The sequence below is a fragment of the Lepidochelys olivacea genome (genome assembly GCF_965140295.1).
Source record: "Lepidochelys olivacea isolate rLepOli2 genome assembly, chromosome: 1".
Lineage (NCBI taxonomy): Eukaryota > Metazoa > Chordata > Testudines > Cheloniidae > Lepidochelys > Lepidochelys olivacea.
In genome coordinates this window covers 223,480,631-223,496,808 of record NC_140411.1, presented here as the reverse complement: position 1 = coordinate 223,496,808, position 16,178 = coordinate 223,480,631, and the positions used below count along the sequence as shown (strand labels likewise).

The window sequence follows — 16,178 nt, the reverse complement described above, 5'->3', positions numbered from 1 at the left end:
CCAGCAGAGGGAGGAGCACCCCTGCTCCAGAAACACCCTGTTTATAATGGCGCCCTGGGCTTTCGCCCAGTTTGCCTGTGCCTAAGGCCAGCGCTGCTAGTCTTTAAACAGAAGTGAAAACAGTGATTTTGCCATGAGTCGCACAATAATTATTGTTTTCCTTAAAGCCCCAGCTCCTGGAGTCAAGTGGATATGTGATGATTTCAGCCTGCATTCTTAAAGAAACATGAAATTTCTAACCCTCCTGGCTGTGGCGAAAGCTTCAAAATGTGACCACAGTGCACCCTAAAGGCTCAAAAAGCAGATGACAAATAAAAAGAACACCAAATCTATTATTTTTACATAATCTCATGATTTTGGGTGAGCCTGATTCATGATTTTTTAACATTGGGGGTTTTTAACATTTTTCATGAAAGTGACTTGAAAGTGTCAATTTCACTCCTGTTTAAGGTCAGTTTGTAGTCTATTATTTGTAGTGAGGTAAACCCTAGCACCCCAGGTAGGTGCCCTAGTACAATGTTTCCAAAAGTTTAACTATCTATTTCAAGCTTGATGAACCACAAAAGAGTGATCTTGATTTTTTTCTACAATTGTTTCAGTCCTTGTAGTCAAGAGTTAGTAACAGAGTTAGAATATACATTACAATTTTAAACCTAACCAATGTCCCTTAAGGGACTTGACACAAGATAGCCTAAGATGTTTGTATCAGAGCTGGGTGGGTCTAATATTTATTTAATTTTTTCTTTGTATAGGAATTAGATACAATGCTCCTGTCAGCTAATTTCTGTTATCTGTAAACCAAACATGACCCTAGAGTTTTCAGGTCCTCAGTAGCCCCTATAATGAAGGTTCAAGTCCCCCTCCCCAAAAATCTGAAATGGTGCCCCAGCAAGAAAGCCAGGCATTCAAGGCCTAATAGTCTTTTACATGGGCCAGTTCAGGATGAATTTAGAGCATGCTAAATTCCCCTCCATCCCTGATGGTTTCCCTTCGCCTGGTGTGAGTACTGGAGACCAGACGGCTCCCGTCCCTTTCTGTCAAGCGTGGCTGCCCCCCCGCCCGCCGCCTCCTTTTACTGAAAGCTGGAATGTAAGAGTAAGAAGTGAGATGATGATGATGATAATAGAAGAGGCAGGGAGGCGCTGCTCAGCCAGGAAGGCGAGGCAAGCGCAGCTGCAGCTCTAGCGCGCCTTTTCTCTCTCTCCCCTTGCTTCTGTCTTTGCTTCCCAAGTTCCAAGGCGATCCGAGAGCCAGGGAAGCCCGACAGAGGAGATCCATGCTCACGGTAGGGACAGACATCGCAACAGCCTACCCCAAATATCCCTGCGCTTTCCTTAAAGCGCCACTGCCGAGGGGGGCTCCCTGCGGCATGGCTCAGGGGCACATGGGAAGAGGTGGGGCGAGGCGCGTACAGGCTGCAGGGACCCCGCTGCTTCGCATGAGGCGCGGCTGTGCGCCGGCGGGCGGGCGAGCGAGCGAGCGGGCGGGCGGGCTGGAGGAGGGGGCGCCCAGAGTTCATTCAGAGCCAGGGAGCGGAGCCGCCGCCGCCGCGCGTGTCTACGGCAGGTCGGCGCACGCTGATGCCAGCCCCGGGGCCAGAAACGGGAGCAGAACCCAGCCGGGGCGGGTCCGCAGCCTCTCCGCCTGCCTCTTCCCTTCGGGTAGGGGCGGGTGCGCGCGCAAAGGTTGCGCCCGGCGCGCCCTCCGGGAGGCAGCGCCAGGCAGGGCAACTCTTCCCCGCCACCTCCTGACTCAAAGCCGGATCTACAGGATCAGCGGCTGGAGGAGGAGGGAAGAGGTTTTGTGCGCCCCCGCCCCCCGCCTTGCCTAGAGTGGCTTGTGATCGGGGAGGTGAGGGAAGCGTTTTGGAGCCGGGAATTGATCGGAAACGGTAACGAAGGTAACAGCCCGCTGGAAAACGGGGACAGTCCGGGTTTCAGCCCAGCAGAGACTTTTGCCTTTCGCCCCCCCGCCGCGGGGAAGGCGAGGAGGACGGGAGTGAGAGAGCCTGGCTTGGGGTGGGGCTGCTTTGGGCAGCGGGGCGCGCCCGGGAGGGAAAGGGGCCGGGGCAACTCGGGTTGGGCGCCGTGCGGGAGCGAGGGCTGGGAGGACACAAACCGCAACCCAAGGACGCTGCTGACTTGCACAGTGGATAAGCGTCGAGCTTTAGAGAGAGAGAGCGAGAGACACGCCCGGACTGGGGACTCGCGAGGGTGCTTCAAAGCCAATGGAAACGGGGGCTCTGCTGGTACCTGCCTCTCCATCGCACAGGAGTCTGTCCTAGGCTGGCTAGTGATCATCTCCAGCCCCCGCACGTGTAGTCGCTTGGGCTCCTCCTTGGGAGAGTGGAACATGAAGTGCAGACATATGAATGAGGACAGGAATGCCATGAGCGGATAGTCACACTCCGTTTCACAAGATTTGCTCTGGGGAGGAATAGAGACTTTGTGGTGCAGTGAGGAGACCCAGTGTGTGTGTTTTTTTTTTTTAAAGGTGCTTTTAAAATTGCAGGTTTCTTCCCCACCCCTTAATTGTTTTCTGCCCATCAGTCAGTACAAAGAACAGCATATAACACGCAGCTTGGATGCAACTATTTAGATTTTTAATACATGGGAGGAAGTGTAATTCTGATCCCCCCAAGCACTACTTCTGCTCACATTTTATTGCAACTAAGGTAGTTCCAGGAAACAGCATAGGTTTTTCAATATGAAGACATATCCTTAATTTTAAATTGGGGTCCTAACTGTTCCTAAATCTGAGATGATCTTCAATTTTTCAGGAACAAGAGGCATCTCTTTGTGCTGTGTTTGTATAGCACTTTGAAGATGCATGCTGATAAACTAATTAAAGTGCTAACTTTTTTTGTGTAGTCATAATGAATTTGCCTCTGTGTCTTTAAAGGATTTAACTAGAGAAGAGGAGCCGGAAATTATCAGATACAGCTTTATCTTTGTAATAATACATTGAACAGCTATTGCTCCGTCCGATTGTTTTATAATCCCAGAAATTTGGTGAGCAGATTAGGCACATAAATTGATAACTAAGACTGTAATTTTGTGATAGCTGTAAAGGCTTTCTGTATACCCCAAATTTCACCCCAGTTCTGACATTTGAATTGGTGTTAAAACAAAAAGGAACTGACGTATAAACAGACGCAAAAGGTATCAAACTTCATGAGTTTTTATGAGTTTTTCAATCAGAAATCACAAGTTATGATATTCCCTTTGCAGACTAGTCAGTTTACTGCATTTGTCTGCACTCTTGATTCCTCAGCTCCACCCAAGTGGCTGAGCACGTTATTATTGATGTTACAGGCACATATCATTGTGGCTCTTTTATCTGAAGCTGTAGTGTCTGAAATGTAGCTAGCAGCTAATATAGATTATGTTTGTTATTGCTAGAGGGGTAAAGCAATGTTCTTACTAAACAGGGAAATTGCTTCTCTGTGTGTGTGTGTCTATGTCTATATAATAGAGAGAGGACTCCTCTGTCATAGGGGTAATCATAGTGATTTCTTAGGTAAGGTTGCACTGAGATTTGCACTTAAAACTGGTCTAAATCCTTTCTCTAATATAATTCAGTGATTGAATTTAGTCTCGAAAATTGACAATGTCTCTCCAGTGTTGCATGTTCTATGTAATAAGTTTTAGTAAGATACTTACCAATTTTTGTAGTAGCAATGTTTGAAAATGCTCCCTTTTTGAAATTTTGCCGTGTTTTCTTTATATTTTTGGGCAGTGGGATGGGGGACTCCTTTAGTTAAACAACCATACTCCCCTCAAACTCCACACTTAACACTCCTGCATATTCAGATGATAGTTCAGCCAGACATATTTTTAAAACACAGTGGCTAAAAAGTTTTTATGAACACTTAAAAAACAAAACAAAAAAACATCGCGTAGATAGAATATGTGAGTCGGTCAAGGTGAATCTCTAGAGAGGCTGATAGACTTGTAGAGAGGGCCAGGAGAGTTGTGGGTCTCTGACAACCAGGCCTTTACCTTGCATCTCTGCTACAGAGATCACTCTGCTGAAACCTCCTGTGATTTTTCAGAGGTCAGCCTTGGTCTGGCAGGCCTGTGGTAGCCCTTTGGGTTGAACTCATCTGCAGGGCTTAATGACTATGAGGGAGGAAGACTATGTGTTGTGGGGAAAGAAGGGTTATGGATATGGGGGAATGAGTAAGGTGCCATTGATGATGTGAGGTAGAGAGACAGAATTGGTTACTGCAGAAGAGTTAGGGAGCAGGAGCGAGCAGCAGAGCTCTTCCCTATCTCCCTGGTCCACTGGTCTCTAGATCTGCTGTAGAGCACAGTTCTCTGGTCGCAGCATGCAGTCTGGTCTCCCTAGTCACATGGACCTTCCACCTGCATTCCACATAGAAAATTATGTCCCCCCTTTATTTGTATATTTGCTTTAATGACCATTTATTTTCATCCATAAAAGGAAATGATCATGTAAATAAAGGGGAAAGATAATTTTCTATTTGGAATGGAAGTGAGGGAACCAGGCAACCAGCTGTGACTAGGGAGCTGGGCTCTGCGCGTGGGGCTGGGAAGTGGTGGGAGTGGGATCAGAGACACTGTCTCTGATTGATATCTGTTTGATACAATGCATTTTCAGAGCATATATTATTTGGCTATGTTGGACTTAGGGGAAACAGCAGGGAGATAGTTGAATATTCTGCATTCTGTTCACTGTGCTCTCTGCCTGAATTTGGACACACACATTTTTGATTAGCCAAAGAGTTTAAACATTTTAGGCACTGTGAATAAAATTGTCAACAGCACCAAAGTCACTTAGACTCAAGGGCTAGATCTACAAAGGGATTTATGCACTTCACTGCTACTTTACCCAATAGCCCAGTAGTTAGACACTCCCCCAGAATGTGGGACACCTGGGTTCAAATCCCTGCTCTGCCTGATATGGAGCAGGGACTGGAACTAGGGCAGGGATCAGTAGCCTTTGGCACCTGGCCCGTCAGGGTAAAGCTGCTGGTGGGCCAGGCCAGTTGGTTTAACTGGAGCATCCGCAGGCACGGAGCCCCGCAGCTCCCACTGGCCGTGGTTCGCCGTTCCCGGCCAGTGGGAGCTGCGGGGCTCTATGCCTGCGGAGGCTCCAGATAAACCGGCCCGGCCCGCCAGTGGCTTTACCCTGAGGGTCCAGGTGCTAAAGGTTGCCGACCCTGAACTAGGGTGACCAGAGGTCCCAGTTTTATAGGGATAGTCCTGATATCCAGGGCTTTGTCTTATATAGCCACCTATTACCCCCCATAGCTGTCCTGATTTTTCACACTTGCTATTTGATCACCTTCATTGGAACCCATGTGACTCCCCCTACCAGGCAATAGAGTCATTGGATCTCTCTCTGGTTACTGCCAGTCTCGCTATGTCATGTAAATGATAGTATTACATTCTGGCTCTATGGATTTTTGACCCAGTTCAGAAAAATGCTAAGCATGTGCTTATCTACAATGGGACTTAAGCGCATGCTGAATCAGGGCCGTCGGAGTCTCACTGTAAGAAGCAAGGTTTTGGCCCAGTGATGCCAGCCTTGCACTGGATAGTATCTTATCCCATAAGAATGGAGGATCAGGGCCTTAGAAATTAGCTACACGATCATAGTGATGTTTTCACTCTGGCTTAGTCTGATCCTTCTTTGTGAGGGAACCTGAGCTGCTGTTTGGGCTACTGGGGCTCTGTCGCTGTGAACTCCGGCATAATTCCAACATGGCTTAATACATGGTAGCCACTTCAGGGCTAACTCTGGCCTTCAGACACATCTGGCACAGATTCATTTTCATTTTGCTATTACAGGCAATATTTATAACAGAGGGCATCTTCTGTCTTTTATTATATTACCCCTCCCCCAGTCTTTTTGTGTTTTGCCAAGCACGTAACTCCTCTTTTTTCTGACACCATCTGAGTTAGCATTTTATCCTGTTTCTACTTTTTTCAACAATTTTTTTTTCAAATTAGTGCTTCCAAATTGCTGATGACCCTTCAGAAAAGATAATAGCTATTGGGTGATGCCTTTATACAAAACATGGTATCAAAAATCATGTTTAATGGTGTCTCTGCACTGTAAATAGTGAACAGTATGTAATTAGTCTCCAATTGAGTAATTATGGGTGTGCTGGGAATTATTTTCTTTAATCATTGACTAAGTTTGTTTTATTTAAAACACTTGGACGCTATTGAAGGCTTGGCAAGAATTTCTGTAATCTGACTACAAGTATGTTCAAACATAATATAATTTTGTCTCTCTCTTGTTCACAAGATTCAACTGTACATACAATCGCCCGAATATACATGCATAGAATCGGGAATGCAAGTGGTGAATAATCACAAAAGGCTAGATTCTTCCATCCTTGATCACAGTGAGTAGCACCCTTACTCCTCCACAAGTTGTGCGATCATACCTCACTCTTTTTATTTTCTACTTGCCAGGAATCAAAGCGGAATAACTAGGCGCGTAGGATGTATAGTGTATTAGAGTCTTCTCCTGAATTGAACTTTATTTTTATTATGTATGCCTGATTCTGTCGTCCTTGTGTACACTGAGAAGTAGTTTATTCCTCAAGAAGTCCGATTTGAAGTTAATGGGACAACTTGCAGGATAAAGTACTACTCAGTGTGTGGAAGGGTGGTACTTACAGTTAGGAACCTCATTCAACATAGCACTTCACCATGTGCTGAAGTCCCACTGAAGTTAAGCAAGGGCTTAAGTGCTTTGCTGAAGCAAGGCTAAAATGTATAGAACCAGATTCTGATACCCTCAATTACATGAGGTAGTACCTTACGTCCAGCTCCTCAAAGGTATTTAGGTGCCTAACTTTCCATTGACTTCAAATGTTGTACCAATAAAATAAAAACCAGCAGGATCTTATTAAAGGGAAAAAGGCAAAATACCACATTTATTGTGAATACAGAAAGAATCATAGTAAGCAGTTAGTTATAGTTATAACATTCCATTCAATCTCAAATTTATTCTCACATTCATTCATTCATACAAACATACACACACACACACACAGGTTCTGCAAGGTTGTTATCATAGTTACCAGCCTTAGAGTTGCTCATGCCAAGCCACTGGCCAGGTGGCCTGGACATGAGGAGGGAGCAGGGCCTTGTCAGATGCTCATCTGATGCTCCTGGAAGTTGGTTTGCAGAATCAGACCCCAAAGTTCTCACTTTTTAGAGTCTATTTTTATAGGAATTTCTTCCTATGCCAGTCTATGGGAATTGCTTCATCATGCTGTTGCTGAATCAATCAGCAGATAGCACATTCCTGACGGCTCCAAGATGTTATCTTGTTCTTTGGTTCTCCCATTCTTGAGGCTGTTGGGTGGATTCCAGTCTGCCCTCCGGGGGGGGTCCTCTGGTTATTTCCACTTGACACCTTCTTCAGCCGATGGACACTGGATTCTTAGGCTGTCACCTCCCTGATCATTCAGTTATTATCCACACCAAGCATCCATCCACATACATCCTCTATCTCTATTTTAATCACAATGGTTAATACAACAAAAGGGCGGGGAGTCTCTGGGTGCTGTTTCTGTTGTTAGAGTATTGCTTTGAGTCTCTCTCTCTGTGAATTGCTTTGAGAACAGACTCTGTCTTGGAATGTACTAACACAATTAGCAGCTTGCAAGTTTCACACATAGAGGGAGAGAAACAGTACCAAAAACCAAGAGACCTCTTAATTAGTAATACCCTGGAATTTAAACTCTGGGGAATCAAACTCATTTGTGATTTTAATACAGAACTTCTTTAATGTGATCCAACACAAATATCTTTGAGGATCTGGGCCTTACTCCAGATTAGTCCTGTTGACTTCAGTAAGGCTATTTCAGGAATAAGGAACCAATCAACCTGAGTAGGGGTATCAGAACCTGGCCAGTATTCAGACTCTGAAATAAAAGTGGCTTGATTTCCAGAGGTGTATGCCCACTTTTATTTAGGTAATTACTATTGACTTAGAAGCCTGTCTTTAAGCACCCAGGTTTGTAAGTAGGAGCCTCTTGTTTTCTGGTAACCCAAGCTCCACTATAATTCTTTTATAAAGCTGTATTGCAGAACAAATTTATTATTTATAGTGTCTTTAATATCAAATGTATACCTCAGCACTTTTAGAGAGTTCATCATAACTACCCACCCTGATGTATGAAGTATAAATAATAAAAATTAAATAAAAGAAAAAGATACATTTTTGGATTAAAAAATCATGAAACATTTTCTATCCATATTAGTGTAAAATGCCATCTGACACCAAAATTAAATTTGGGACCAACTACATTGGCAGTGCCCTTTTGCTTTACCTGTCTTGACACAATTGCAAAGCCTTTCAGTAAAAGGAATGAAAGGTTCTTTACTTTCACTGCAGCATCTGTAAAAGAGTGCTGTAACCTCTGCTGAATACTGTTTGGTTAATTCCTACAATAGTCCTCCTTAGTGAATCCCAAGAGATTCCTATGTTATACCCAGACACTTGGGTCACTGTTTTTCCTTTCTCTGTTAGCGGAAGCACACCAACTGATAAAATGGTGTGCTGCAGAGTTGAATATATCGGAGGGTTAATAATGGGATACAGAGCCTCGGTTGGTAGTAGCCAAAATTTGATTCCATTTAATGGCTTCTTGGTGGCATATGTGAAATGAGTTGGTCTCAGTTCTCCTAATGCACAGCTGCCCATATCACAAAATCCAGGGCTGTAGTTGACTTTGACTGTAACTTCACTTTAGTAAAGAAGCCAAGGGCTGAATGACTACAGTGACAGCGTATGCCTATCCTCTTACTCTCTTGTATTTGTTTCTAGTTTAAAATATAGCATAGCTTATTATTAATAGGTTAGCCTTACTTACCAAGTAACATGGCAAGAAATGAAAGCTTTAGCAGCCAGCTTTGTTTTAGTGACCTGGAGCCAGTCTAATATTATACTGTAATGAGCTGTTACAGCTGTCTCTACTAATGCTACAAGATGACAATGAGGTGCAGATACCATGGAGATGGGTGCAGTATAAATATTCAAATAGAAAAGACTGCACTTTTCACAGGTATGGTGAATGTTGGTATTACAGCAAACTGTTCTCCACAGACATTGTAGTCACAAGTGTTGCTCCAGCATATTTGGTTCCAGTTATGTAATTCCCCATCTTCACATATTTCTTGGAAGTACCAGCAACCTCATGTCTCTTACAGAAAGCAGAGTGTAGTTTCTAATTTTCTGTTGTCTTCTGGCATTCAGACAGTGGCAGAAGGGAGAAAATGAATCATCCTTTCCACCCGTTTTGAGATGGAACATCTGTAATTGTGCACCCTGAGCTCTGCTCCAAGCTACACTTGTAAATCTCAGGTCATTCTGTAGTGGAGGGTTTTGTTTCAATCTTCAGAAGCACCTCACTTGAAGCACTTCCACAGGTTTTGGCAAGCCTTTAAGAAACTACAACAGGACTAATATTTTTGTGGCTGACTTCTTTACTGCTTCCAAGTGCTGATTTGAAATGGAGGGCATCCTCCTCATCCTACAGGCTGACTTTCCTTGGGCCTTACAATACTTGGGTTGAAATCTTGCCTCGGTTGAAGTCATTGCAAAACTCCCATTGATTTCACAGTAGCCAGGATTTCACCCTGGACTTGTTCATGCATTTGTGGAATCGCTGTTTTTAGTCACATAACTCAAGCACCAGTCAATGAGTTTCACAGGTCATGCATTGAATTGTTGGTTTTTGGATTAAAAAATCATGAAACATTTTGGCACTTTATAAGCCAGTCTCTGCTCAGCTACCTAATTTATCGTTATTGAACCATTATTGAATGTAATTGATGTGAAGTGCCCAAGTGCCTTGTTATCCAACACATTCATGAAATGATTGGGGGTGTGTTGATCTCCAGACAGTGAATGAGGCCGTCATCCTGGAATAATACTCTTTGTCTACCACAGGAAACCTGATGCCTCAATTGATTCTCTGTCCAAATTTGTAAACTGGAGGTGACAGAAGAATACCTTCGGTTTTCCTTTGCTGAGAACTGTTGCAACCTGACTACTTTTACCTCCGGGCTTGTGGGCAGCAGAGAAATGGGATGTCTGCTTTTCTGGCAGATTCTGTGGTATTCACACACAACCACAGACACTGATAGCTCTGCAGTCTAGTGCTGGAGCCAATATATTCCCCTATGGACAAAACCACTTAATTACCAGCTTCAATTATCTTTGGGAGAAATCTCTGATTTTGGCTACTTTACTTGTCATTTCATGCCTTTTTCTGCATGCATTCTTCCTTTGTGGATTTGCTTGCACTTCTCTATAGAATTCATCAGCTTGCCATCTTCAGGAAGAAATTAAAATAAGCCTCTAGTCTGGTCAGGGCTTTGGCATAAGATGGGACTGTCTACTGCAGGTCATCTGCTCTAATTGCTGATTGCCTTTTTCTATACTTGTTACTCTGCGGCAAATTTGTCTGAGGTGATTGCCTTGCTTGGAACCTGTTGCATTCTGAGTATGTCTTCGCTTTCATCTGGAATAAGCATGTTTGGTTTGGGTTTTTTTGTTTTTAAACCAGACATATCAGGACATTTATGCTCTGTCCTGACAGACACCTTGGTCAAATTCTGCGTATGTCTTTGCTTTCATCTGGAATAAGCATGTGTTTGTTTTGGGTTTTTGTTTTATTTTTTAAAACCAGAGATACCAGGACATTTATGCTCTGTCCTGACAGACACCTTACTCAAATTCTGCAGAGCCTGTCAACTCAGTGGCAAATATTTGGGGCCCCAAATTGCTACCATACCCAACTCAAGTTCTGGGGAATTTCTCCACATACTGTCAAATACCTTCCCCCGTCCCCCCAGATAAATAAATACCTAAATGTCCTAGAGTTATTCCAGTTTTGGCCCTAAAGTCTCAGGTCATGATGAGGATCCGGATGATCTGTTAACTTGATGGTGTGCATCACATATTGATACAGACAGTGGTCCCAATTTACTGCCTGTCATTTCTAGCATTTCATCTCCTTCATCCACTTCTTCCATCACCAGGCTGACAGAAGAGTTGAGAGGTTTAATTGCACCCATAAAGAAGGATTGACTTCTCATCTGAGCCACAGGCTCATCCCTTCTATTTGGCACTTCACTGACCCTTCTCTACTGCCATAAGTCTATGCATAGTACTAACATGCATTCTCTTGCCTCCTTTATGCTTGGAAGGGAATTTAACTGCCGCATTCTTAAGTTGCCTTGGCATGGGGCAGTTAAAGTGTATTATTCTTGTGTGCATACATAATTGAATTCCCTAAAGTGTTTGTAAATTACAGGGGCCAAGTTAGCATACTATACGGGGAGCAGAAACTGGCTTCAGAATGGTCTGGGCCTTTGAAGGTCTGGCAGTGTTTCTACTGAGTGACCACAGCAGATGATACACAACTTGTATGCAAGTGATTCCTGATCTGTTGGCTACAGCACCATTCACTCTGTCAGCTGAAAGCTTGATGCTGAGGACACTTGGGTGAGTCCTTGCAGAACTCCCACAGTCACTGGAAGGCCCTGATTGGGTATCACTTGCCACTTCCAAACTTGTTACAGAGGACTTCATACACTCTTCTTGGGCTCAGACAAGACCAGCTCTATATCAGGGCGTTACGACAATGACACCTGAAAACCAGGGAGACATTGGACTCTACTAAGAGTAACAAAATTGTTTATCTTTGTGGTTGGTTTAAAATAATGTTTAGTGTGCCTTTAATTCTCAAGCAGTGCAAAGTTCATATGGACAAGATGTGGAAGTTTCAACAGCCACCTTTATTTTAGTAACTAGTAAACATTTAAATAGCAGCATATCTCAGTGGCCTTCTCTTTCCCAGTGCTATAGTTCCCGAGGTCAGGATTAAGGCACGTAGGCAGGTAAGACTGTCACTGTCTGTGCTTTGCATAATGACAGGTTTCAGAGTAACAGCCGTGTTAGTCTGTATTCGCAAAAAGAAAAGGAGTACTTGTGGCACCTTAGAGACTAACCAATTTATTTGAGCATAAGCTTTCGTGAGCTACAGCTCACTTCATCGGATGCATACTGTGGAAATGCAGTATGCATCCGATGAAGTGAGCTGTAGCTCACGGAAGCTTATGCTCAAATAAATTGGTTAGTCTCTAAGGTGCCACAAGTCCTCCTTTTCTTTTTACTGTCTGTGCTGTACCATTTAAGTGGAATAAATAAAAAACTTTAGTCTCTAGGGTGTCTTTTTAGTTATCCTTAAATTCACTTTAAAATTATATTATAACACCACAAAAATATTCTGAAACACGCTTCCCAGCACTGATAATAGCCCAGTACTTATTTATGGAAGAATCCTAGCCTTTACATGGAACAATACCCACAGTTCTTTTAAAAACAAATATTCTGCTGTTCAATAACATTTAATTTCCATGGCAACTTATGCATCTTGTGCTGCTGAAAGCTGTCAGATACAGACCCTTTTCTTAAAGGAACTCACCTCACTGTTATCTTATCCAGTGTTCAAATATCCACAATATTTTAAAAGAAAAAAAATCTTTAAATAAATGACTTGTCCAGGGTCAGCCTGGATTTCTGATTTGATTGTCAACAAGAAAATGAGCTTGCAACTATTTTGTAGCCAAAATATTTTTTTTCTTTTTCATACATTTGTACTACATGTAAGACTGGCTTGGATGTTTTGGGGGGCTATGGGACATATGGTATATTTCCTTTGGCTGAGTTGACTTGTTGGAGCTGCTCCTGAAGCCTACTAGTGTTCCTCATTTCAATGCAAGATTCTCCCAGACTTGCTATCTTGATGGGTATACTCTGAGTGGAGGGGAGGCTGACCTTTGGCATTATGGATTCAGGGTTGTCAGTTCACTTGATGGGAATGCCATTGCCACTTCCCCTTGTGTGTGTAAGCAGTGACACAGCAGTGTTTGAATTTGTGGTAGTTCTTTTTTTCTGTTTTTTTTTTTTTTAAATTGTGTTATTGCTAAAGAGACGGGGCCATAATGTGTTCTACATGGCAGAGCCAATGTTCACTGGGACCTAGAGCAGTAAGGGGAGAATGCACAGTTTGAACCAAGGTTGCAACAAAGGTAGTAGCTGGGTATGAGAAGAGCGGGCTACCCGGCTGTTTCTCAGTGCTTGAAACCTTGCCTTGAGTTCAGGCAGGAGGAAGACTCCTAGATGTTGTGTGGTTTCCCTCAATGGAAAAGCTGCTGATCTGATTTAACCAGTACTTAAAAATCCTGGCTGCATGGAGTATTCAGCATGGAAAAGCTACAGCTGAAAATAAAAACTCGCCTTCAGCATCATGCCTGTAAATGCCACTGAACAGCAAGTGGGGTCCCAAAAAGGCACTTGGAGTTGTGTATGTGCAATTAAGCCATGGGCATGTTTCTTAAATGCAGAATGAGTATAACTGGCTAAGTGTCAGAGGAGGAGTTTGAGAAAAGTAGCAGCCTGGTGGGCAAATTTTCCTCCTCTTTTGCTCTTTGGTGCCATTTATGAGGAAACAGAGAGGAAAGGAGGTCATTCTTCACTTTCAGCCACAAGCCTGACCATCTCTCTCTTCCCTGTCTCAAATACCCTCACTGACCTCCTTTCTCTCTTCATAACCAGTTCAAGTTCCCTGTCTTGACCTTAAAGGCTCTGCACAAATCCACCCTACATGCCCATCTCCTCCCACTCACTACATGCTACCCAAGCTCTTCTGACTGTGCTTATTGTTTACTTCACCCATTCGGGTATTTTTGTGACAACTTTGCTGTCTGTCACACTACCAATTAATGTTTGCCAATCTCTCTTCTCCTCCCACTCACTTCTGAAAGTTAAGCTACTCTGCAAAGAAATCCTGCTATCAGGACTGCTCTTCACTTTGAATTAATTCTGTGCCTCTTTGTGTACTCCTGTGATTTTAGATGTTAGGCCTTTTGATATGGTTTGCTGCTCTTTTCATTCATGGTTTTTATTTGCATATTGCACAGCTGCTTACACTAACAGCCTTTATATAAATAATCATTTGAATAATAAAATTGGTCCCAGTGGTCAGAGCTCCCAGGATATTGAAGTGCAGTTTAGTAGTTTGTTGGATGGCTAGAGAGTAAATGTTGGCTCTTCAGATTGGGGTTTTGATTGTTCCAAGCTAACAGAAAATAGGATTCTTCTAAGCATCATGCATACGGTACGAGTTCTTTTGTTATTTAAGGATTTCTAATGTAATTTTTTTTCTTCTCCAGTTCTTTGTACAGATCTTCACAACTACAGGATTGTCTCAAAGGGTGGCTACTTGACTGCACTATGTTCTAGAAGGCTTTATATAAATTCCACTTGTTGATGTAGTGCTAATTCCTTGCATTTGTAGATCAATAGGATGCTTCCATACACACCTTTTTGTGAAATATGTATCTGACAAATGCAATCCTCTGCCATGCCCATCCGCACCTCTGAAATAATAATTGCTCTTACATGGTGTTTTCTATCCAAGATGCTCTGAATTCTTCGAAAGTGGTTTTCTTGATAACTGATACCTAAAGGGCATGATTTTTCCACTGCGTTGTATTGCGTATAATCATTAGCATATGTGCAGAATTGGTGTAAAAATGCAGGCAAACCAGAATTCTCCACTTTCATGGGAGGTAACATTTCACACCCACATTGCTCATATGTAAATGACTGCAGAAGGTGCAGTGAGAATCAGGCACAGAATCTACATCCAGGGTTTTATATAACTTTATATTTCCATTGTCAAAAGGATAAAACCTGGTGGCTTATCTTCCAAATAGGAAATATGGCACCCATAAATCTTACTATTAAAAAACTAGCAGCAACAAAGATTCATGCCTGCTTCATAGTCTCTCTCCTCTTAGTGCAGCACAGTCGCTGAGAGATTTTGAATTCACTTCTGTTGTCCCACCTGAATAGTTGTCTAAAGGTATTTTACCAGACCAGCTCAAGGCAAGCTTGTCAACATCAATTCAATCTGTAATGTGAGTGGCTACGCAAAGATGTCTTCGTTATTCCCTCTTTATGGCAAATGATAAAATGTAGAACATCACAAAGAGAAAACATCTGTACAATGTTGCATTTACCTGACCTGATCCTCTTTTCTTTTTCAAGGCAGATTTAGAAGGAACCTGACTGAAGAATAAGAGCTAGAAAACAGTGTCCATTTTTGTTTCATCTGTCTGCCTGTTCAGAAGTCTGCTCTGAATGGGTGGTCAGATGTAAGCTAACAACTTTTTTGATGGAATCCCTTTGCTTTTTGTATTTTGTGCCCTCCTCTATCGCTGTTGATTGCATGTCTTTAGTGTACACTGCAAATACATCTTCACAGTAGTGTTTGCAACAGAATGTGCAATTTAGTGTTTTGAGTAGAAGCAACAAAATTCCATTAGGAGATTCCCTTGAAGAAACATGAATACAAGAACAAAATTTGAGTTCCTCTGTTGGGCCAGAGATGTCCTGCATGATCTTGTGGATGGATGTATTGTGTCATCTGTCAGGGTATTTATATCCTGCACTTACGAGTTGAAGATCTCAATGATCTTGTAGGGTTTTTACATTTCCGGCTTAAACGATCCTTCTTGGATATTCTGTATCATTTATCCTCTTCTTTTGCTATCCATATAACACTATTGGCATTATCGGCCTTCCGTAGTGGAGGTAGCATAGCAGAGGAGAAAAATGATACTCCTGCATACAGCTACAGGAAGGTGAGGTTTACTAAAAGCAGGATAGACCTCAGGCTGCTGTGAAGATACAGAAAGCTACCAGTGTCTCCTACAGAGGATGCAAACAAGTAAACAACTGCCTCCACTTTGCAAATGTGTCTTCAGCTTCAGTGTAAGCAATTAACATTCGTCTCTGAAGAGGATGAATGCAGGGATGCAGAAAGTTCACGGATACTCTAAGGAGAAATGTTAAACGTATATATGATTATTCCCTTCAGTGGCAATGGCTTGTTCTGTTTCACTGTAATAAGGCATGCATGGCAAGGTGGTAGAAGGAAATCTGTTAAGACTGACTTGGTATATCTACATTGCAGTAGCACAGCTATAGCACTCTATCTCCAGTGTTACTCTTATGGGAATTCTGTGCCAAAAAGTTAAAAATTCTGTGCACAGTATTTTAAAAATGTTCAAATTTCTGCATTTTATTTCTCAAAATAACACAACATAATC

General features: G+C 42.8%; 1 protein-coding gene across 5 annotated transcripts in view; it reads left to right on the top strand.

Moving 5' to 3' along the window:
• The first annotated feature begins 1,199 nt into the window (after window positions 1-1,199).
• The window catches only part of FAR2 (fatty acyl-CoA reductase 2), a 217,038-nt gene continuing 202,059 nt past the window's right edge, over window positions 1,200-16,178 (top strand). Inside the window, exons 1-2 of one of the 5 annotated variants that reach the window (XM_084617281.1) lie at window positions 1,202-1,285; window positions 6,280-6,379. In XM_084617281.1, coding sequence (XP_084473407.1) covers window positions 1,277-1,285; window positions 6,280-6,379 — 109 coding nt within the window. In that variant the 5' untranslated portion in view covers window positions 1,202-1,276. Of the gene's footprint in view, window positions 1,286-1,543; window positions 1,662-1,690; window positions 1,901-6,279; window positions 6,380-16,178 lie in introns of those variants that run through there. The other 4 variants (XM_084617280.1, XM_084617282.1, XM_084617283.1 and 1 more) reach the window with 4 other exon arrangements.